This window comes from Peromyscus californicus, unplaced genomic scaffold (genome assembly GCF_007827085.1).
Source record: "Peromyscus californicus insignis strain IS unplaced genomic scaffold, ASM782708v3 Scaffold_11__1_contigs__length_118956290, whole genome shotgun sequence".
Lineage (NCBI taxonomy): Eukaryota > Metazoa > Chordata > Mammalia > Rodentia > Cricetidae > Peromyscus > Peromyscus californicus.
The window spans coordinates 67,227,151-67,249,910 of NW_026294402.1; the positions used below are offsets into that span (position 1 = coordinate 67,227,151).

At 35.9% G+C, this 22,760-nt stretch overlaps 1 protein-coding gene across 4 annotated transcripts in view; it reads left to right on the forward strand.

Annotated features, from left to right (window-relative positions):
* Positions 1–22,760, forward strand: part of Znf280d (zinc finger protein 280D) — an 88,220-nt gene that overhangs the window by 29,753 nt on the left and 35,707 nt on the right. For all 4 annotated transcript variants that reach the window (XM_052713913.1, XM_052713902.1, XM_052713924.1 and 1 more), the window contains 8 exons: positions 973–1,090; positions 5,803–5,970; positions 6,323–6,432; positions 13,396–13,619; positions 17,997–18,154; positions 18,575–18,675; positions 19,820–19,966; positions 22,339–22,473. In XM_052713913.1, the coding sequence (XP_052569873.1) occupies positions 973–1,090; positions 5,803–5,970; positions 6,323–6,432; positions 13,396–13,619; positions 17,997–18,154; positions 18,575–18,675; positions 19,820–19,966; positions 22,339–22,473 (1,161 nt within the window). The remainder of the gene's footprint in view (positions 1–972; positions 1,091–5,802; positions 5,971–6,322; positions 6,433–13,395; positions 13,620–17,996; positions 18,155–18,574; positions 18,676–19,819; positions 19,967–22,338; positions 22,474–22,760) is intronic.

Sequence of the window (22,760 nt, forward strand, 5' to 3'; positions counted from 1 at the left end):
TCCCCAGATTTCTCCTCCTCCTTATTCTCTCTTCCTGCCAGCCCAGCTTATCCTTTCTCCTGCTTTGCTTTTGGCCATTCAGCACTTTATTAGCTGAGTCAGTTGTTTTAGACAAAGTAACATAGCTTCACAGGTTTAAATGCAACATAAAAGAATGCAACACATCTTTGCATCATTAAACAAATGTTCCACAGCATAAACAAATGTAACACATCTTAAAATAATATTCTACAACACTCTTGGAGCAGGCACATGGGCTGAGGTATTTTATCAGCTGCTTCTATCCTAATCTCTTTCTGATTGGCACTGGTACTTCATTCTATGGCCCAAGTTGCTTTGGTTTTTTTCCCTGTGACATTTGACATTCCTTGGCTTAGGATAAGTTTCTGTGGAACAATTAGAAAAGTAAGGATGCATTATTTTTCTTTATGACTACATAGTTATAAAGTTCTCCAAATCATCACTTGAAATTCATTTCATATAAAAAAAAATTCACCCTCAACAGTGATTTTTGAGAGTTGGATATAAGAGTTACTGAAGCTTTTAATTTTTTTACATTCATGCCACTATGTTTTCATTTTTCCTTTGTTTATGCAGAGTTTTTACTGAGTTCTGTTATTTACTTCTTGATGATATATTGCAATTTTAGAACCTCTAAGCATGTGTTGGTCTTACAGATATAAAGTAAGTTTGCATTTCTTTTACTTTGAAAAGAATGGATTAGAACTTGCTGCCCAGGTTAGGTGATCAGTTTTAGCTGGGCACACAGGAATAAATGAGCTCTGTTAGCTTGCTTTCAATTTTGAGAGTTGATAATTTTGTCCAACTACTTTTGTGTTTTTCTAACTTGTTGAATCATCAAAGGTTTTTATCTTAATGATATAGGTATGTCATTAAATTGCTTTTATACATGTGTTTAAAACAATAGTTTTATGTCCAGTTCATGTAATATTCTTTCTTTGGATTTAACAGGGTTATTTAACAAACTCTCCACGAGTTCTGTCTAATAACTCTTCAGAGTTACTGTTTGACCTGACCCAGGATACAGGATTATCACATTACCAAGGGGGACCAGCACTTTCTATTGCAGGTTGGTGTCGTTACTTTTTTCTTTAAAATAGTTAAAAGAAAGTTGATGGATAACCATATGGAATTAACGTTGTGTTTTGAAGCCCGTACCTTTGTGTGAAAGTACTTGTATATTGTAATATGGACTGCTGTGAATAGTTTTTAGTGTCTTTTTGAGGCAGTTTTATGTAAAATCTTCACTAAACCACATTGTACTCTTTTTTCCCCCCACTGTGGATTCAACCTTAAAAATGCTTAAAAAAATCAGTGAATTAGAGATAGCTTGAGATACTATAAACATTGTTAAGAAAAATTAGTTTCTGTGGTCACTAGTGTAAAAAGGTATATGGTTGTAATTGAATTCTTAATTAGGTTAATGCCTCTAGTTCAATAAGTGATTTCAGTATATAGTTAAGTATGACTTTATGGTGCTATAAAGTGGCCACAATTAAATAGTTTTTAGACTAGTGACGTGACTCAGCAGGCAAAAGGACTTGCTTCCAAGCATAATGACCTGAACTCCATCGCTGGGACCCACATAGTGGGATGAGAGAACTGACTCCTAGCAAGTTGTCCTCTGACCTCCACATGTGTGTTTCTACCATCCTTCCTTTGCCCTCCCCTCCTCTCATAAATAAAAGGTCATTAAAGAAGTAGTTCTTGAATGTGGTGGTGTACACCTGCAATCTCATCATTTGAGGCTGTGGCAGAGGATTATTGTCAGTTTGAGGTCAACCTGGACTATGTAATGATATCAAGGCCATTCTGTGCTACATAGTGGGACTGTGTCCCCAAAACAGACAAATTATTAGTAACTTAAACATAGTAAAAATGGTCTTTAGAGTGAGAGGGCCGTGGAGCCAGAGCAGATCCATGACAGGTTTCTAAAAGCCCTGCCAGGGACCAGACCTTAGTTTCCATTTACTGGATCTGGCTGGAGCTGAGCAAGCAGTTCTCGGGGAGATCACAACTCAGGGGCAACCAATCAGCAGGTGTCCCACAGCCTTCTGCTGACTCAGTAGGTGCCCCCCCCCCCAACTCCTAACATTCTGCTAGCTAAAGATAGCTTTTCCTATCCTCCCTTCAACAAGGCCCTAACCACTCCCACCAATCAGCCCCCAGACTAATCTTTCCTCCACCAATCAGCACCAGATTAATCCCTCCTCCCTGGAGTTCCCCTAACTCCACTTAAAAGAAGCTTGCCACCTCCCATCTGGGGCGCTATTTGCCACCCCAGCATGTTGGAAATAATAAATGCTCTTGCTGATTGCATATGTGACTGATGGTCTTTCTTGGGGGCTTCTCTCGGACCCTAACAAGAGTAATGAAATTTACCTATTGAAGATTTAAAGTTCCTTTAGTGCATATGATAAGTATTCTTCATTAATTTAAAATATATTAGTGTACCATGGAGGAATTTTGTCTTTTGAAAATTCCTCATAATTAAGGCAAGTTAATTCTTGAATGGTAGCAATTTGTATTTATTCAAGTATTTTAACTAAGATGTGCAAGGTATTTTGGAATGTTTACATTGTTTACTAGATACATTAATGAGGTATTTACCCGATTTCCTGTACTTTGTTTTTTCATAATAGGGCTTAAAGTGCTTTTCCATTTTAAAAATACCTTATTTGATAAACACGTCTCTGAATGTCACTTACATACATAGTTTACTAAAATGTTTACTAATATCTTGTTAATAAAATAGGTACAAGCGAAAAGAAACGGAGAAAAAAATATTTGTATTAAATCTGGCATTAGGAAGCTCATAGACTTTACTCATAGGAAAAGTCTTCAGTCTTGAAACTTCTGGGAAGAAAGAACCAATAAAGACTCCTATTCTCCCTCTCAGCTTTCTACTACAGTGAGTGAAACTTCATTAAGTGGGATAACTAGGAAGTTGTAGGTTTGAACCTCTGCTCTTAGGAATGTTTAATTTTTATCAGATCAGTTGACCTCTTCATACTTTCAATTTTTCATATTAAGAGATGGGGCTATTCATTTATCTTTTGTAATTCATTCAGTTCTCCACACCTGGAGCAAGGCACCTGAAGATATCATTTTGACTCTTGCTCTAGTTCACACAGGACTTTTTTGATGCCCAAACAAAATAAGTGAAATGTGAAAATAAATTTATAAGGTTCAAAGGATTTGATAACAAATACCAGTAGCGTGATTGACAGACTACTGTCTGGAGATTATGAGGTTTGAGTTGGACTGTGAAAGAAAGTAGCATTTTTTATTGGCAGCGCTAGAATTGTTTGGGGATAGGGAGTAGCACAAGCCTGACAAAACAGATAAAGGGTCAGCTTTAAAACACATGCAGGACCAGTTGACATGGCTCAGTTGGTAAAAGCATTTGCTTCCAAGTCTGACAACTTGAGTTTGATCCCTGGAGCCTACATGGTAGAAGGAGAGAACAGACTCACAGATTGTTCCGAGTTTCACTGAAATTCCATAACTTGTGCATTCCTTCACTCATATGCACAGAGATAAATAAGTGTAAAAAAGATTGGAATGAATGCAAAGTGGTTTTATTTAATGTTGAGATTTCTCATGTTAAATTTTTACATTGAAGACATCTATTTTTACCATCCAGTCTGTTTTGTAATTATTTGATTAATTAAAAATGCTATCACTCATTTGTTTTCCAAGTAACATAAACATGTTAATATGATTACACTTCCAGAGATCTTTTTCATGTACCTGCAGTGTGTCTGTCTCTGATCAAGTGTTTTTTTGTTTTGTTTTGTTTTTTGTTTTGTTTTTTTTTTCAAGACAGGGTTTCTCTGTGTAGTTTTGTTCTCTGTCCTGTATCTTGGTCTGTAGACCAGGCTGACCTCAAACTCACAGAGATCCGCTTGGCTCTGCCTCCCAAGTGCTGGGATTAAAGGCGTGCGCCACCACCACCCAGCCTTCAAGTGTTTTGAAGATAAAGAAAAATCATTACTTTGTCTTGAAAGATGAAACAGTGAAGTGAGCTAGTTTAACATTCTTATTTCTTGGCAAGTTTGTCCTCATTAAAAATAATAATAGGCAAATCTTTTGGAATAATTTTACCCTTTAAAGCAAGTTAAGGTATAAAGTGTTTTGTTAGTAATGATAATTGTTATTTATTATTTTTCTATGTACCAAGTATTTTTTTTTTTTTTTTTTTGGTTTTTCGAGACAGGGTTTCTCTGTGTAGCTTTGCGCCTTTCCTGGTACTCGCTTTGGAGACCAGGCTGGCCTCGAACTCACAGAGATCCACCTGGCTCTGCCTCCCGAGTGCTGGGATTAAAGGCGTGCGCCACCACCGCCCGGCTGTACCAAGTATTTTAAGGTTCTTTGAATACACTGTTTGACCTTAAAGTAACTGTAAAATAAGGTATAATGTACTTTACAAAATGGAAAATGAAACTCAGAGAAGTTAAATAAAAATACATAAAGAGAAACTGACAGAGGTCTGGGTTTGAACTCAAGTTATCTAACTTAAATGCCTGGAATATCTTTAACATTTGTTGTTTTTACATTTAATGTACAGATGGGACTATTTAATACACAGTTAGGGAGTTCTTTGTACAATTTACATTATGTGTTATTTAAAAAAAATACTTTGTTTGGCATAGTTATAGTCTAACTGCCCCTCAATCTCTTGCTAATACTCTACTGTTTAATCTTTTAGCTTTATGGTGATTTTTTTTTCAAATGGAAAATTATTTTTAAGAATGAAATCTCTATGTAAACAAAGATTCATGCAAAAGTCTAGTAAATCAAATGGAAGAGTTTTTTGTTTGTTTGTTTTTGGTCAGGCACTCTTTAATATATTCCCTAAAATGGGACACAACTCCTGCTCTTATATGCCCTTTCATTTGAGTGAGTAAAATATTATTCAGGCATAAAAGTTTCTATTTTGTATGTAGCAGTAATGTGTAATGTCACAAGCTATAAAAAGATCAGTTTGTTCATTAGATGGAAAAGGACTAATATCACATTAGGCATTTTAAGTAGTTATAAAATTTTAGCTGGACATGATAGTGCATGCCTTTAATCCCGTCATCACTCAGGAGGCAGAGGCAGGCAGATCTCCAAGTTCATGGCCAGCTAGGTCTACAGAATGAGTTCCAGGACATCTAGGGATTCACAGAGAAACTCTGTCTTGGAAAAAAAAAAATGAAAGAAATTTTAGAATCTATAAATGTTTGGAACAAATTATTGTGTGTGTGTGTGTGCGTGTGCGTGTGTGTGTGTGTGTGTGTGTGTGTTGTATGCGTGAGTGTAGTACAAACTTAAATGTATTTAAGCATCTGAAGATTACTGGTTCTTAGGAACTTCAGAATATCTTTCAACAGTTTTTTTTTTCAAGCCATATTGAGAATGTTCTTGCATAGAAAGGTAATTTCACAGATTGATCAAATAAATGTAGTCCTTCGTAAGTTTTTATGCTTTTTCTTTATACTCTTTAGTTTGTATCATTTAATTTGTTTGCTTTTTTTGAGACAGGGTCTTACTATGTAGCCCTGCTTGGCTTGGAACTGGTTAGGTAGATCAGGCTGGTCTCAGATTCATAGAGCTCTGCCTACCTCTGCCTCCCAAATACTGGGATTAAAGGTGTGTGACACTATGCCCAGCATTATCATTTAATTTTTATCATTGATAATTATGTATTTTAGTTCCCACACATAGACTTAACTAGTTATGAGCAGTATTTTATAATATTTTAAAATCTTTTCCCCACTATTTAAATCATTTTAGGTTTGAATGAAAGTTCATTTTCATCAAAACGTCTTTCTGGTTCTGACATAAGCAGTGTTAACCCAAAAAAGCCTAAAGCCAGTGACAGTATTCCTGGAGCAGATGCCTCTTCTGTAGTCCCAGAAAAGCCCCCATCAGTGTCGTCTCTGCAGGTGGTGACATCGCAAGGTAAACGAGGACAAAATACTGTGGTAGTTAAAGATAAGGTTTGCAGATTGTTACAGATTTAGAAACTAATAGTGGTTATTTACAGTGAAAAAGTGCTGAATTGATGGCTTATTGGTAAAGAGCCTTAAAACTCTTGCAGAGAACCCCAGCACCCACACTGAGTGGCTACTAACACCAGCTAACTCGAGCTCCACGAGGCCTGACATTCTCATCTGGCTCCATAGCCACCAACAGAAATGTGGCATTCTTGTACACGTGTGTGTACACCGAGTAATAATTAAAAATAATTCGTTTAAAAAAAAAACCCTGAAAAGTGCTTTTTGTTTCATAATTGATTTGAATTTATTTTTAGGTGTAAATTGCTCATCAAATCAATCTAAAAATGGAACAACTTTTCCAAGAGCGTGTCCTAAATGTAATATTCACTTCAATCTTTTGGATCCTCTGAAAAATCACATGACGGTAAAATTTTTAAGATCTAATTTTAAAAAGTTTGAAAATCTCTAAAAATGTTAATGACTGGTTTATAGTAAAGGATGGTTTGTTCTAACGAGATAAGTATGAAATCTCATATTGGATATATCCATAGTGCTTAGGTAAAAGTTTATATTCAAAATGGTTCTATAAGGTAGTGAAATTCTGCCGGGCATGGTGGCACATGCCTTTAATCCCAGTACTTGCAAAGCATAGGCAGGCGGATCTCTGTGAGTTCGAGGCCAGCCTAGTCTATAGGACAGTCACAGCTATACAGAGAAACCCTGTCTCAAAAAACCAAAAAAGAAGACAGTGAAATTCCTTAGTCCATATATTTTACAATATTTGCTTATTGTATTCTGGTTTTAAACAATATATTGATTAAATCATATTCAGATTTGTAAAACATTTTAGTGTAAATTTAATCTTTTTATAACTTAAAAATTCTATAGTGTATATATATATATGGTAATGAGTGCATTCCTCATTAGATAATGATCTAAGATATACATATTGTCAGTATTCAGATATAAACTTCAAATGGTCATGTTTTTCATATGAAATAATTGTTTTGATAATGCCCAGAATATAGTTTGTGCAACTATTACAAATTAGTTTAAAGTTTTTTATTGGGGTAAGAAGCTTTTGGTTTAGATTTTAAGAAAATTTCAAAGTATTTATGAAGTATGAAGGTTAGCTAACACATTCCTTCAAATATTAACTTTTACTGTGCTCTGCTGTGCCTTTATAAAAATGTTCTGTGATCTTGTTCCTTCTATAAATGGCAAGAAGGCGGGAGAAGATAAGAAAAAGAGCAATATAAAAGGAAGAGAATGAAAGAAAAGAATTAAGTAGCTATTGCTATTTCAGAGACTGACTTTTTTTTAACTCATCATTTTCAAAAACGAAAACAGGAGGAACTCACTGGCAGTTTATGGAGAAAGGGGAGACATTTCTGTCAGTGGTGTTGCCACTGGTTAAGTTGTCCATACTCTTGTAAATAACCCTTCACTCATCAAAGTAATCACAGTCAAACTGGTTGAGCTTAAAAAAAAAAAAGAGAAAACAAGCTGAAGACAGGAGGATTACTACTTCTTGGGAGCAGGCAGAATAGGAACAAGGGACAAGAGAGGATAGTGAAGGTTGAATGTGATCAAAATATATTATGTACAGATATGAAAATGTCATAGTGGAACCATGCTTATGAATAATTAATATAGACAAAAAAAACTTTGAAAAATTCCAAACCTAGTCTCTTTATTCAGAATTGTATTTGATTTATACTACTTGTAGCTCCCAGAGTGTAGCCTTGAGAACTGAACTTTGTGCTTTGCTCATACAGGAAAATTATCCTGTTCAAGTGATTTCCACTTTCTTTGTAATGTTTTAATGAGACTTACGATGGTTTATATGTTTGACATTAGAGATAGAGGGGCAAAAGGGAATACATTAGTTGACTTACTCATTTTTTGATTAAGTGTTGTAACCACATGATTCATAAAAGCCTACACAGGGATGCAAATGAGGAGTCTGGCCCCAATTCATATCTACCTGATTCCTAAGGTGACTCTCAAAGTGAATACTTCATATTAGTTTGCTTTATGTACTCTCTGGTTTTCTTTTTGTGTTTATAGATAAATATGAATGTTCTTATTTTCCCTCTTATGTGTACAATTTGTATTATATTGTCTTCTTGGCCTAATTGACTTTCTATTGCTGTGATAGAAACATCATAACCAAAAGCAATGTAGAAAGGAAAGGTTTTATGTCAGCTTACAGTCAGTGCATCATGAAGGGAAGTCAGGGCAGGAACTCAAGGCAGGAACCTGGAGGCAGGAACTGAAGCAGAGTCCTTGGAAGAATGCTGCTTACTGGCTTGCCTCTCATGGTTTGCTCAGCTGGCTTTCTTATACAACACAGGACTGCTTGCACAGGTATGGCACTGACCCTAGTTGACTAGCCCCTCTCACATCAGGCATTAATAAAAAAAAATTGCCTCACAGACTTGTCTATAGTCAATGTGATTGAGGCATTTTCTCAACTGAGGTTCCCTTTTCCCAGATGACTCTAGTTTGTGTCAAGTTTACAAAAAACTGATCAGGACACTTTTGCACTTGGAGAGATTGGTGACCTCTGTCCTTAATGTGGGTTGTTTTTTGTTTTTTGTTTTTTTTATATATATCTTTAAGCATTATTTATGATTACTTTTATTGGAAATTGCCAAAATGTTATATAATATTCAAATAGTAGATCCCCATACCATTTTCTGAAAATAACATAATTCATATGTGAATGTATGTATTTCATTCTTGTATATAATCTCTATTTCATAGTGGATATATATACACAGTAATCAAATTTAGGAAGGGTAATTTTAAAACCATTGGGCAATTCTTTAGGTACAGAAAGACAAACACTCGATGATCTAAAAAAAGTAAAATATTTTATTTGAGGCTAAGGAGGTTAAGGAAGAAGAGGATGGAGAGGTTAACAATACTGTGTTATATAGCTGGATAGGAGGTTCTTAGGTTGTACAAGAACATAACATGGTAGGATGAATATAATTAAAAGGAACACATTTTATCAAAAAGAGGAAAGGCTTTTTAAATGTGCTAATAAGGATATGATAAAAGTTAAGGTAATGGTTATAATTATTACTGTTACTTGATCATTACCCAATGTAAACATGAGTCAAAACATTACACTAAACTTTATAAAAGTTCCAGTTCTAGTACCCACTTTAAGAAAAAGGATTAGGGGCTGGAGAGAGAGGTCAGTGGTTAAAGCATTTGCTCTCTTGCAGAGGACCTGGATTTGGTTCCCACACCCGCACAGCTGCTCAGAACTGTGTGTAACTCCAGTCCCATAAGGACCCTGACACTAGTCTGGCCCCTAGGGGGACTCACACATGTGTACATACATAAACGCAGGCAAAGAATACACATACAATAAAAATAAATCTTTTAATAAACATTTCAGTTACAGGAACTTTTAACTGTCTCGCTTGACAAGAACGAAGTATAAATTGTGTCTGGTAACTTGTTAAACTACAAACTACAGCACTGAAGGTGTTTAATGTCTACAGGAGGGCTTAACTCATCAAAAGAAGGCATAAGTGTAAGACTGTAGAACAGGACTCAGAGCCAGAGTCATTTTATGGTCAAATAAAGTTGGGTAGTTGATTTTGGATCCTAGTATTGTGCCTTCCATATCTTACTATCTTTGACATTAAAACCAAAATCTAAACTTAATCCTTGTTTTTAACATTGTACTTGCATTTTGAATGTTTTAGGATATTTTGATTTTGCTCAAGAACAATCCCCTACTCCTTTCACTATACCTTGTCTGTTTTTACTTGTCATGTGTTTTTCATCTGTTTATTTCTCCTGGGCACCTAAATCTAAAATATTATGGGATAGGTATTGTGAACAAGGATTTTGTGCTAACTTTAAAACTCTGATCCTGTCTTCTGATAGAAAATATTATAGCAAGTAGTTTATCATCTGTTATGTATATCATAATTTCTGAGTATGTTAGTGTGACCATTAACTTTCATAAATAGTGAAGTAGACATTTTTGGAGAACACAAACCTTGCACCACACCTTTCTGTGAGTCTTTTCATAGGTTCAGAAGAGAATCCCATACCAAGTAGAACATGGAGTGGCTTCCGCTGAAAGCCAGACCTAACATTTAGGCCGTAACATTAGCCTATAATACATTAGAAGACGCTGCATTAAAGAATTTTATAAATTCCAATTTTCCTGTGATTTTTGTGATTTTCTTTCCACATAGGAGGGTTTTAAATAAGGATAATGCTTTGTCTGTTAAAATAATGCCATTGATGCACATACATAATACATAAATTTTAAGTAATTTCATTCCTCCAATCTCCCTCCGGACACCTGTCTTTCTTTGATTGAATCCAGGGCCTTGTGTATGCTGGGCAAGTGCTCTACCACTGACATGCCATGGATCTGGAGTGATTTTCTATAGTAGAGTGGTTTTGCTCCATACCATGCTTTTCTTCCTTAAAATTAGGAGTAGCATTATTTCTACTAGTCTTATAAAAGTCCTTAGAAATAGCTTGATTTTCCTAATTTTGAGTTCATATATGTTAACACATACCGCAGGAAAAAAATCTAGAAATAAGGCTGGACCTTTAATCCCAGCACTCAGAAGCAGAGACAGGCAAATCTTTGTGAGATCAAGGCCAGACTGGTCTACTTAGCAAATTACCAGCCAGCTCTGTTTCAAAAAAGGAAAACAAAAGAGCAACAACAACAAAAACCAACTGGGTCGGGGGGCTGTAGTTCCATTTTATCAGAGGGAAAAAGATCATCTTATTAGGATACTAATATGCATATCCTTCAAAATAAGGTCTAACTATATAGCCCTGGCTGATCTGGAACTCACTCTGTAGACCAGACTGGCCTTGAACTCACAGAAATCCACCTGCCTCTGCTCTCTGAGTGCTGGAATTGAAGGTGTGAGCTACCATGCCCAGCTAACACTTACTTTAATTGTTTATGAGTGCAACCTCAACTGAAAATGTAAGTTAGTTATGTTCCTCTCTTATGAGTCAGATTTACTCAGTATTTTTTCTACTTCCATGATATATTTTAAATGTTGTTGATGTTTTTACTTTTGTGGGTTTAGAAATTGAAAAGTGGGCTATGAAAAGAGTTTAAGCAATCAGCTCCTTACAGGAGTACCTAATCTCAGAACCCACATTAAAAAAGTCAGGGTACACCTTTAATCCCAGCATTTGGGAGACAGGGGCAGGCAGATCTCTGTGAGTTCAAGGCCAGCCTGGTCTGCAGATTGAGTTCCAGGACAGGCTCCAAAGCTACACAGAGAAACCCTGTCTCAAAAAAAAAAAAACAAAACAAAAAGGTCGGGATGGTGTTCCTGCTGTAGTACAAGCTAGGTGGCTGGTGCTTGAGGGATGGCAAGAGGCTTGGTGTTTGGCTTCCATAGACATGTGCATGTAAGTGTGCTCACACCCATATGTGCACACCTGCATTTACATAACATACACACAGTATAAAAGATAAAAGTTGAAGGCCAGGCGGTGGTGGCGCACGCCTTTAATCCCAGCACTCGGGAGGCAGAGCCAGGCGGATCTCTGTGAGTTCGAGGCCAGCCTGGGCTACCAAGTGAGTTCCAGGAAAAGGCGCAAAGCTACACAGAGAAACCCTGTCTCGAAAAACCAAAAAAAAAAAAAAAAAGATAAAAGTTGAAAATAAAATGTAGTAGGAATAATGTAACCTTGCAGAAAATGCTGTACATCTGTCTTCTATCACAGGCCTGGCACCTCATGTTGAACTGAATGTTTCGTGAATGCTAATGATCTAGAGACTCACTTGTGGTAAAAGAGGAAGTGGGTGTTTTAACCATAGCATGGAATAATTGTGTTAAGATTTTCAGATGCTGATTTAATAGCATACTTAAGAAACATTTACATTATAAAACAATTACCTGTGTTTCTTGTCAAAAAAAAAAAAAGCCAATAAAACTTCTTAGGCATTGCAGTTTAGGTGGTTGGAAGTAGTCCCAGGAATTTCTCTCTCTCTTTCTCTCTCTCTCTCTCTCTCTCTCTGTGTATATATATATATATATGTATATGTATGTATGTGTGTATATACGTGTGTGTGTGTGTATAAAATCTCTCTCCTTCTCTCTCTCCCTCCCTCCCTTTCTTCCTTCCTTCCAGTCATTTAGTTATTCATTGGATTTTTGGAGACAGGGTTTCTCTTTGTAGCCCTGGCTATCCTGGAACTCACTTTGTAGACCAGGCTGGCCTTGAACTCTGTGATCTACCTGCCTCAGCCTTCCATGTGCTGGGATTAAAGGCGTGTGCCACCACTACCTGGAAGGAATTGCCATTTTAATAAGCACTTCTGAATTTTTTTAATGTAGATTTTTCTAGGTTTGCCCTCGAAGAAAAACTTACTAAAAAAGCCCTACAACTATACATCATGTACAATAAATACATTACTTATATATTTATTTACAAAGTGCATATATGGAAAATTTCATGCTACAACCAGTTTGTGACAACTTGATTTTATTACTGAGAAGTAAATTTCTTCTTCAAATGTTTAAGCATTCTGGATTCCAAGATGTACCAGATGCATTTGTCTTTGTATCCCAAATGTTTTTTAGTACCATGAATCTAGGGAATGGTGTTTAGCTGTATAAAAGTCTAGTTTTCAATGGCTTAGGAAGTTGTGGCTTTTTTGGTTTTTTGAGACAGGGTTTCTGTGTGTATCCTTGGCTGTCCTGGAACTCACTCTGTAGACCAGGATTGACCTCTGCCTCCTAAGTGCTGGGATTAAAGAGGTGTGCACCACTACCATCCAGCAGGAAGTTTTCATGTAGCCTGATACATCAAAGCATGTAACACTAACCTTTCTCCTGTATTATTGACATGGTTATGAAATGAATGATTTTTGGTTAAGAAACAAATGACTATTAAACATGTATCTAAGCAGGCAAATTGCATGGGAAAAGTTTATAGCCAAGTCCTAGTCTTAAGGTTTTTTTCATCTCTTTTTAAATTTTTGTTTTGTTAAGATAATGTTTATGGGCTGGCGAGATGGCTCAGCTGTTAAAGGTGCTTGCCGCCAAACCTGACGACTTGAGTTTGATCCCTGGAACCCACATGGTGGAAGGAAAGAACCGACGTCCGCAGGTTGTCCTCTGACCTCCACAAGTGCACTGTAGCACTTACACGCCCATACATAACACATACTCTAAACAAATAAATAATCCACTTAAAAAAGATGTGTACTTTTCTAAACTTTTTAGAATATCCACCATAGAATTTCACTATTTCTCCTAGATGTCTTATCAAGCATAGTTTTATGTGGTTTAACTTTAGTTGAAAACATAATTGTTTTTGCTATTATTTTGTAATAAATAAGGCATCTTTTTTTTTTCTCTTCTAGTATTGTTGTCCAGACATGATAAATAACTTTTGGGGATTGTCTAAAATAGAAATTTCAAATACAGCAAACGAAGCCAAGACTATTGATTCAGAGAAAGGAAAATTGATTATGTTAGTTAATGACTTTTATTATGGAAAACATGAAGGAGATGTTCAGGAAGAACAGAAGACTCACACAACCTTTAAGTGCTTCAGTTGTTTGAAAGTTCTCAAAAATAACATTAGGTATGTAAATATGTATTTTTACTTAAGAAAAGTTGAAATAGGAGAGCTGTGACCATTGTGTCTTTATCATACACTGTCTTGCCATTCCAGAGAAGCAATTCCAGGACTTTCTCTTTTGTTGTGTTTCCATATTCTCCTCTTAAATCTGCTGATTCTCTTTCTTTCATATGGCTTAAGAAAGGACAAAGATTAGTTTAATTTGGAGCAAAATGAATCTATTAGTTTTCTAGATATTTGTGTATTTTTAATTTTCTAATGTCTCTGAATACTATAATTTCTTCACAATACTAGAAGTACTTCTTTAAAAGTTCCCGGATTGATTTCCTCCTTACTATTACTATTTGATGCTGAAATCTTCCATTTTATATTTATCTTTTGTTGTTGTTGTTGTAGTTTTGTTTTTCGAGACAGGGTTTCTCTGTGTAGGTTTGGAGCCCGTCCTGGAACTCGCTCTGTAAACCAGGCTGGCTTTGAATTCACAGAGATCCACCTGCCTCAGCCTCCCGAGTGCTGGGATTATATTTGTCATCTTTATAATATATATCTTATGGGAATTGTCATCTTTTTAGAGATGTACTAATCACAGAAGACATGTCTGTTTTAATTTCAAATTTAAATAAAAATTAGGTATTTCATTCTTAATGGAACTTAAAAATTTTTATATATAAATGTTTTAAATTTTTTTTTTTTTTTTTTTTGGTTTTTCGAGACAGGGTTTCTCTGTGTAGCTTTGCGCCTTTCCTGGAACTCACTTGGTAGTCCAGGCTGGCCTCGAACTCACATAGATCCGCCTGGCTCTGCCTCCCGAGTGCTGGGATTAAAGGCGTGCGCCACCACCGCCCGGCAAATGTTTTAAATTTTAAGAATTTATACTTCTAATGTTTGAGAGACATATATTATAAAAATACCACCTTTGCCAGGCTTGGTGTTGCACCCTAAGATGCCTGTGGCTTATAATAAGTTTTGGTTTTGCCTAATCATTGGGCATGCTTTAGTGAAACATTTCACTATTTGATAAGAATTTGTAACGTGTCAAGCTGATGAAAGAATATGCTGGCTGTACTTTCAGGAGGGGAGGCTAAAATCTTTTTAGATTATGGATTAGCCTATAGAAAAATGTCTGCCGTAAATCAAACAGTGAAGGGTAAGATGAATAGGAATCTCACTTACACAACTTAAGTAAAACATAGCTCTCTGAACAGGTGAAGATAGGTGTCTTCTGTATCCCAGAATCTAATCAATATTTATGTGTATAATTCAGCTAACATTTGGTTTAAAAGGGCTTATTGGGAAATGTTACCATTTTTACTATTTTCTACAGAGAAAATATTTTCCAAATTCAAATAACTCTGGACTTTGGAATTATAACCTGTTTTTATGTTGAAAAAAACAAAAACAAAAAACATTTAAGTGGAAAATGCTGAAGGTCACTGAACTCAATGTTGTATTTACATATCTATATCTGTATAAAATAATGATTTTAAATGTTTGTTTAAAAAGGTGAAATGCGAATTTAACAAGAAGTTACAGATTTTCAACACTGTACACAAACTCCTTTGTTACAAATAAATATTTATGCTTCTAAAAAAAAGAAAATAACAAGAAGATATACTGAATGATAGTTTTCATTTGTTATATAGTCTAAAATTTTTATTAGGTAAGAGTTTTTTACTCTTTTTAATAAAAACTTTAAAATAAATTCATCAAAAATTTTCAAGTTTTACATTGGACACTTGCCATCTTTTTTCTACCCGTATTTATTATACTTGTTTTGTTATTTTTCTCTATCCTTCTTTTAAACAATCTGATTTTTTAAAATTAAGCTGTTGATAAAAATGGATTTTTCTTTTTATGTACATTTCTAAATAAGTTACAGACATGAGTGTACTTTTTTTTAGTTGTACTTCAGGAGTGGATGTGGGACAAAGTTGGAGAGAGATGAGAATATAATAAAAACATATACAAAACTCAACTCTCAAATTAAAAGAAGATATTGTATACCAACATACACACATCTTTTACATTTGCTAAAGATCTTGTGGAATTAGCATTTTGTACACCAACAATTACCTCTTAGGCTCCAGAGTTCATTCATTTCTCTGCCTTCTGTGGCTTGCCTCTACAATGATGCTCACAGGTTTCTTTGAGATAATGGTTTGTACATTCCCCAAGCTCTTACAGTACACTACTTCACCTCCTTCAAGAGCTAGTGGTCCCGGTGGTTTAACAGGGAAACTGCTTTGGAGGTAATTCTGAGGCAGTATTGAAGTAGAGCTCCACCACTTAGTTCCATTCCATAGTCTTACCATTACAAGAGTCAGTTAGGCGATAGGTCATAAAGCGTACAAGTGTGATTCACTGTCTTCATTCCCTGCTAAATATGATAATACATGCTGCAATTTATTTAACAGAGTGTTTTTTAAGATTAGCCCATTTAATATTCAACATGAAAAGTAACTTTTTCTAGAAATTATTTCAGGACATTAGTTCCATATATTTATATCATTAGAATATTTAGAAAATTTAAGCCTATTACCTTTACTAACGAACAGAAACTGAACATTGAGAACTATTAATTAGGAAATGTAACCTTAATGGTAAATACCTCATGATCAAAGGAATTAAACACATAGTATTTTGCCCCAATTTTTCTCTCTGAAATCTGGGAAGGCGAAGTAGCTTTTTGTTATTTTGTTTTTGTTTTTGAGATAAAAGCTTGCTAAATACCCCTGGCAGGCCCAAAACTCACAGACATCTGCCTTTTGGCTCCCAAGTGCTAGGATAGGTATGTGTCACCATGCCTGTGGCCTTGCGGTTGTTTATAATTTCTATAATGGTAAGAAACACATCAAGATTTCTGTCCTGACTTGTTATTACAGGTTTCCATTACTGTTTTGTCTCCTGTTGGGTGTCACTAAAAACAGGTCATTGTAAGAAGTTTGCCTTTTTCCCCTGTTTCCATACATTGATCAAGAACTATGCATTCCAGTTAGGTCTTAGGTAAACATTAAGAGAAATTAACCAGCTAGTTAATGCGTTACTTTATATAAATATACTTTAGTGTATTTAGCTTCAAGGTGTGAGCTGAAAGTTTACTGGCTGGCGGTATTTTGCCTATATGTAAATATTTAACCAAGATTAGGGTTTTCTGTGGGGTTTTGTAGAGCTAGTATTAAAACCAAAGGAAAAAAGGGCATTTCAAAGTGTATTACAACCTGCTTTGCAGAGATGTTCTTTAGAGATAGGAAAAAGATAGATGTCACAGCCTTCATGATGGCTGTTCTCTGGATTGATAACATTATTATATAGTTTCATGATCATTTCCTTTGAGCCTCCAACTGAATAATTTTATTAATAGTTGACCCAGTCTAAAAATTATTTGATCAAGTGATACTACTTTCTAATTCAGCCAAAAGCTTCAGTAAGTTCCTTTAAATAGGTATTCCCATTTAAATCATACTGAGCTGAGGGTTATAGTTCTGCTCATAAGAAGCTTTGTAGGGATGCTGAAATAGCAAAGTGTAAAACTGAAAAATGGAGATTGCCTTCCAAAGGGTATAGTCTGCAAATTAAAGTTTATGCTAACAGTAAACAGTGTCAGTAAATAAAATGAAAAGTTCTTGTAATTGTTGGCATTAAAACTGCTATTATACTCGGGAGGCAGAGGCAGGCGAATCTCTGTGAGTTCGAGGCCAGCCTGGTCTCCAAAGCGAGTACCAGGAAAGGCGCAAAGCTACACAGAGAAACCCTGTCTCGAAAAACCAAAAAAAAAAAAAAAAATGCTATTATATGTATTTAAAAACATAGATACAAGTAAAAAATACTAGTAGCTGGAATTTATTGTGTATCTTCAAGGTCTTAAAGGATTTTTCCCATGACTAGCTGCTTTTGCTGATAGGATTCTCTTCCAGTATTAAATTTTACAATGTTAATAGTACTTCTCATGGCAAAGAAGCCTGTTGTTTTATCTAAAAACAGTCAACTAAAACTTGCCATTTGAAAACAAACATGAAAAAAGGGGTCTACTTAGCCACTTCAGGTCATTATTTAAAACATGCACTTTTTTAGAGATATTGAAGACTCCAGATTTTGAGTAATGGTCACTATTTATAGTGGGGTTTGGGATTTTCTTTGAGTGTTTTTTTTTTTTTTTTTTTTTTTTTTTTTTTTTTTTTTTTTTGGGTTTTCGAGACAGAGTTTCTCTGTGCAGCTTTGCGCCTTTCCTGGAACTCACTTGGTAGCCCAGGCTGGCCTCGAACTCACAGAGATCCGCCTGGCTCTGCCTCCCGAGTGCTGGGATTAAAGGCGTGCGCCACCACCGCCCGGCTCTTTGAGTGTTTTAATTGGAATCTTCGCACCTGTTGACAATCTTTCCAGGTTTATGAACCACATGAAACACCATTTAGAACTTGAGAAGCAGAGCAGCGAGAGCTGGGAGAAGCACACCACTTGCCAGCACTGCTACCGCCAGTTCCCCACCCCCTTCCAGCTGCAGTGCCACATTGAGAGCACGCACACGCTCCTGGACTTTTCTAGTAAGTTCCAGCTGCGGTTCAGTGTGAATGCTCCTGCTTTTGACTGCTGAAGCTGAGCAGATCTTGAGAAAATTGTTACAGAAATAAGAACAAGAAACAGACTTTGAATTTGGGGGGCAAAATTGAAAAAGTTAACTTACTCCAACCTCTTCAGTTCAAATCACAGCTGTGTGTCTTGGTATAGCTACATGAATTCAGGCGGGTTATTTGGTACTGAGACATTAGGATGATGAACATGCATTTGCGGTAGTGCTAGACGAGGAATTAGAGGAATTGCCCTGAGCTATGTATGTGTGTGACTGCTCACGATCTCTGACTGCTGCTGCTTCTGCTGATACACTTGTTGATACTGTTACCCAAAACGAACCTTTCTATTTATGTGTTAAAGTGTTGTAATAACTTTCTTCCTCCGATTTATAGCCATTTGTAAAATCTGTGAGCTATCGTTTGAAACTGAACAGATTCTTTTACAACATATGAAGGATAATCATAAACCTGGTGAAATGCCATACATCTGCCAGGTAATCCATGCTTTACAATGTTATTAACTCTTTGTTGTTTTGGTGTTAAGATTTGTAAGCATTAGATAAGTTATTAGAATTTTTTTTCTTTTAGTTAAGGGGCCAAATGGTAAACTTGAGTTTTAGAGGGATTACAGTCTCTGTCACAGCCAGTCAACTCTCCCTTTGTGGCAAGTCAGCAATGAGAGTGAGAAAATGAATGGATATGTTTGTATTCCAACAAAACTTTAGGAATTCTGATTTTTGAATTTCATATAATTTTCATGTGTGGTGAAATATATTGGTCTTTTTTGCCATTTAGGTAAAATGGTAGCTAAAATTAAAGTCCCTCCTACTTAATTTACTAGTGTAAAGTTTCTTGGCATAACCAATACATTATATGAGGGGAAGGTAGTGAACTAGATTTAGCTAGAGGCTGCTGTTTGCTCCTAAGCACTAGAAAGAGAGGAACCCTGCCAGAAAAATAAATGTGGATTTACCTTTCCCTAGAGGGAATAATGCACCCATATGACCAGTGTGCAAATGCTTAGTTATACAGAGCTCTGTCAAGTGCTTGGGAAAAGTATTTCTTCAGAATTGGAAGGAATAATAAAGCACGAGAAAGACGAATTGCCACTGTCACAGCTTGGAGGCTGTGTTTATAATCTGATGGCGAGTACTGTTTTATGTAGAGAGAAAGTATTTTATAGAACTCAAACCTCCAGAAGGTTTCAGAGCTTCAAAATTCAAGATAAATAGGGCGATAGAGAATGATCTAATAAAAATGAAGGTACCTATTATTTTGGGAAGCAGTCTTGAGCTCTGAAGGGTCACCTTTTTCTGATTTTTGGTGCCTTCATTAGTGTGCTTCTTGCATGCATAGGCATCAGAGCTGAATTGGTAGTACATAATCTAACAAATGATTCATCATTGCCGCATGGTGGTGGCACATGCCTTTAATCCCAGCACTCGAGTGGCAGAGCCAGGCGGATCTCTGTGAATTCGAGGCCAGCCTGGTGTACAGAGCGAGATCCAGGACAGGCACCAAACTACACAGAGAAACTGTCTTGAAAAATTAAAAAAAAAAAAAAGATTCATCATTGTTACTTTGTAGTTGCAAATTGGTTACAAATTTTCTATTTTAACATAACATTTTTATTTCTAGGTTTGCAATTACAGATCATCATTATTTTCTGATGTAGAATCTCATTTTAGAACATCGCATGAAAACACTAAGAATTTGCTATGTCCTTTCTGCCTCAAAGTTATTAAAATTGCCACACCCTATATGCATCATTACATGAAGCATCAGGTGAGTTTAATAATTCTTATTTTTTCATGTTACCTGATTATCACTCAGAATATTAAGTTTGTTCTTCAAAGGGAGTGAAGTTGTTCCACATATACAGATGATTCTTAGTGTGTACAGAATCACTTGTAAAACTTCTACTTCTTTCCTTGCTTCATTTCTAGTGATTCTTGGCATGTAAATAGTGATGAGTCTCAAAGATAACAAGAAATGGAATACAGGAAAGATTGACTATCTCAGGGTCTTGGTAGATATGGGAATGATTTTGAAGTGCACTCTCAAGAGGAGGAGAAAAATGAGTTAGAATTGAGAAAGACTCAAGATAGAGAACTCTTAATCTTGTTTCCTCTTTGTCTTGTGTCCCCCACTGTCCAGACCCCTGGTGTTAATAAGACATGTTGTCATTGTTGACCTAGAGTAATGTTTTATAGTTACATGTCAGAGGAAACAAGTGCTCAGCCAGTATTTGAACTGCCCGAGCATAGCTTGTTTCCTGAATGACTTCTGCTAGCTTTAGTTTCTGGAACTCTTAGTAGTTGTTGGATCCTTCCTTGGATTTCTGATGTGATGCTTATTGGTTCTTTTCCTGGAACAATTAAACCATCCTTTGAGCTAAAAATGTTGCTGCAACACTGAAACCTGTCTTTAGCACAATGCCTTTGTTGGAATCAGAAACCCATGTCTACACTAGATCTGTTGGTGTGGTTAGGTTTTGCCAGCTCACTACAAAGCTCAGTGTGTTTGCACTTGATTAAGTCTGCACATCACATATTTCCCATTGTTATTGACTTGTTTGTCAGGTTCAGTTAGATAAAGCATGAAATTAACTTGTGTTTTTATTTGGTAGAGAATATAAAAGTCGAATTTTCCAATAAATTTTGGTGCAGCTGTGTTGTGGCTGAGATTCTACACATCCTTGAAAAGTCCCAGCAAGTTCTTCTATTCTAGAATCTTCTCAACATTGTTCCATTGGTTTTTCCTCAAATACTGAGGAACTGGTAAATTTGACAAATGCCAGGTTTACAAAATTAAAGAGTTTTGTCTTTTAAAATAGGATTTTTCAGAACTTAAAAAAAAGTATAGTATGTATCATTCTCCAATTTACCTGACCACTGGATTCTTTATTTGAGGAATAGCTATTATTGAATCTTCATAAACAGAGATACTATTCTTGATACTCTATTTCATCTTTGAGTTTTAATTTTTAAAAGGAGAATAGATTTGAAGAAATCTCTTATTTCATTATAAGGCTTTTAATTGTATTTGCTCAAATACTTCACCTAGTTCTGGAGTGCTAATTTGGTACAATTATACAGTGTGCAATAAGCAGGTCAGAGTAATGCCTTTTCCCCCAGACGTTTAATGTTACCACTTCTTTGTACTCAGTAATCATGGGTGACTAACGGTAATCATTGTGGACAGCACAGCCACAGAATGTTTTCTGAATGCAGGAAGTTTATTGAATAACACTGCTTTCATATCTTAGAAGTGGCCAGTTAAATTTGGTTTTAGAGAGGTAATTTTACCCGTGTATAGACCAATGGGAAATAGCAAAATTTTAAAAATAACATTTAAAAAATGATGTATGTGTGTGGGTATGTGCACATGGTAGGAATTAAACTTGGGTCCTCTGGAAGAGCAGTATGAGCACTTAACTGCTGAGTTATCTCTCCAGCCTCCAAATAACATTTTTCTACATAAAAACATAGAATAACTAATTTTTACAGTGTCAGATCTTTAAATGTTTGGCTTATGACTAAAAGACATTTCATATCACAATTTTTAAGATTCTCCCTTTAGGGTGGTGGTGTTGTTTGTTTTTGAGACAGCGTTTCACTTTGTAGCTCTGGCTGTCCTAGGACTCACTCTCTATGTAAACCAGGTTGGCCTCAAACTCAGTGATCCACCTGCCTCTGCCTTCTGAGTGTTGGGATGAAAGGTGTGCCCCACCACACCTGACTAGGATTCTCATCAGAACCTGTTTATACAACTTCCATAATTTTGTTTTAAAGATTTATTTATTTTTTTTATATGTATCAGTGTTTTGCTCTCATGTATGTTTATGCACCACATGCGGAGGCCATAAAGGATGTTGGGTTCCCTGGAACTGGAGTTAACAGACAATTGCTAGCCACCATTTGTGTGCTAGCAGTCAAACCCACGTCCTCTGGAAGAGCAGCCAGTCAGCTAGTGCTTTTAACCACGGAGCTGTTTCTTGAACTCTCACGTTTGATTGCTGTGTAACAGATGCTCTTGAGATCCAGTTGGAAATGAGATGATTCTTTGATATTATTTATTGTAGTAAAGTATCACTAAAACCAAGAGTTTCAGAATAGAATTTGTGGCTATAGAAACTATTTTCTTTTTTCTAATAGAAAAAGGGAATACATCGTTGTACCAAATGCAGATTACAGTTTTTGACATGCAAGGAGAAAATGGATCACAAGACGCAACATCACCGAACATTTGTAAAACCCAAGCAGCTAGAAGGACTGCCCCCTGGAACAAAAGTATGTTCAAATGAGTGGTATTATTTCATTTGTATACTAAAAACTAACTCCTGCCTAGTTTTATTTATGGAACAAAATACGTTAGAAAATGACTTCTGATTTTTATTAAGACTAATTTTACATTTTACTGCTTTTATGCTTAGAAACACATCTAGCCATTTTTTTGAGTTTAGTGGTGGGAGTATTCCTTCATAAAAAGTGCAACTGAATAAACTGCTCCCTTGATCAATGGGTTATTTCAATACTGTGTGGCTATTTGAGCTTTTCTAGTTAGTAGTATATGTATT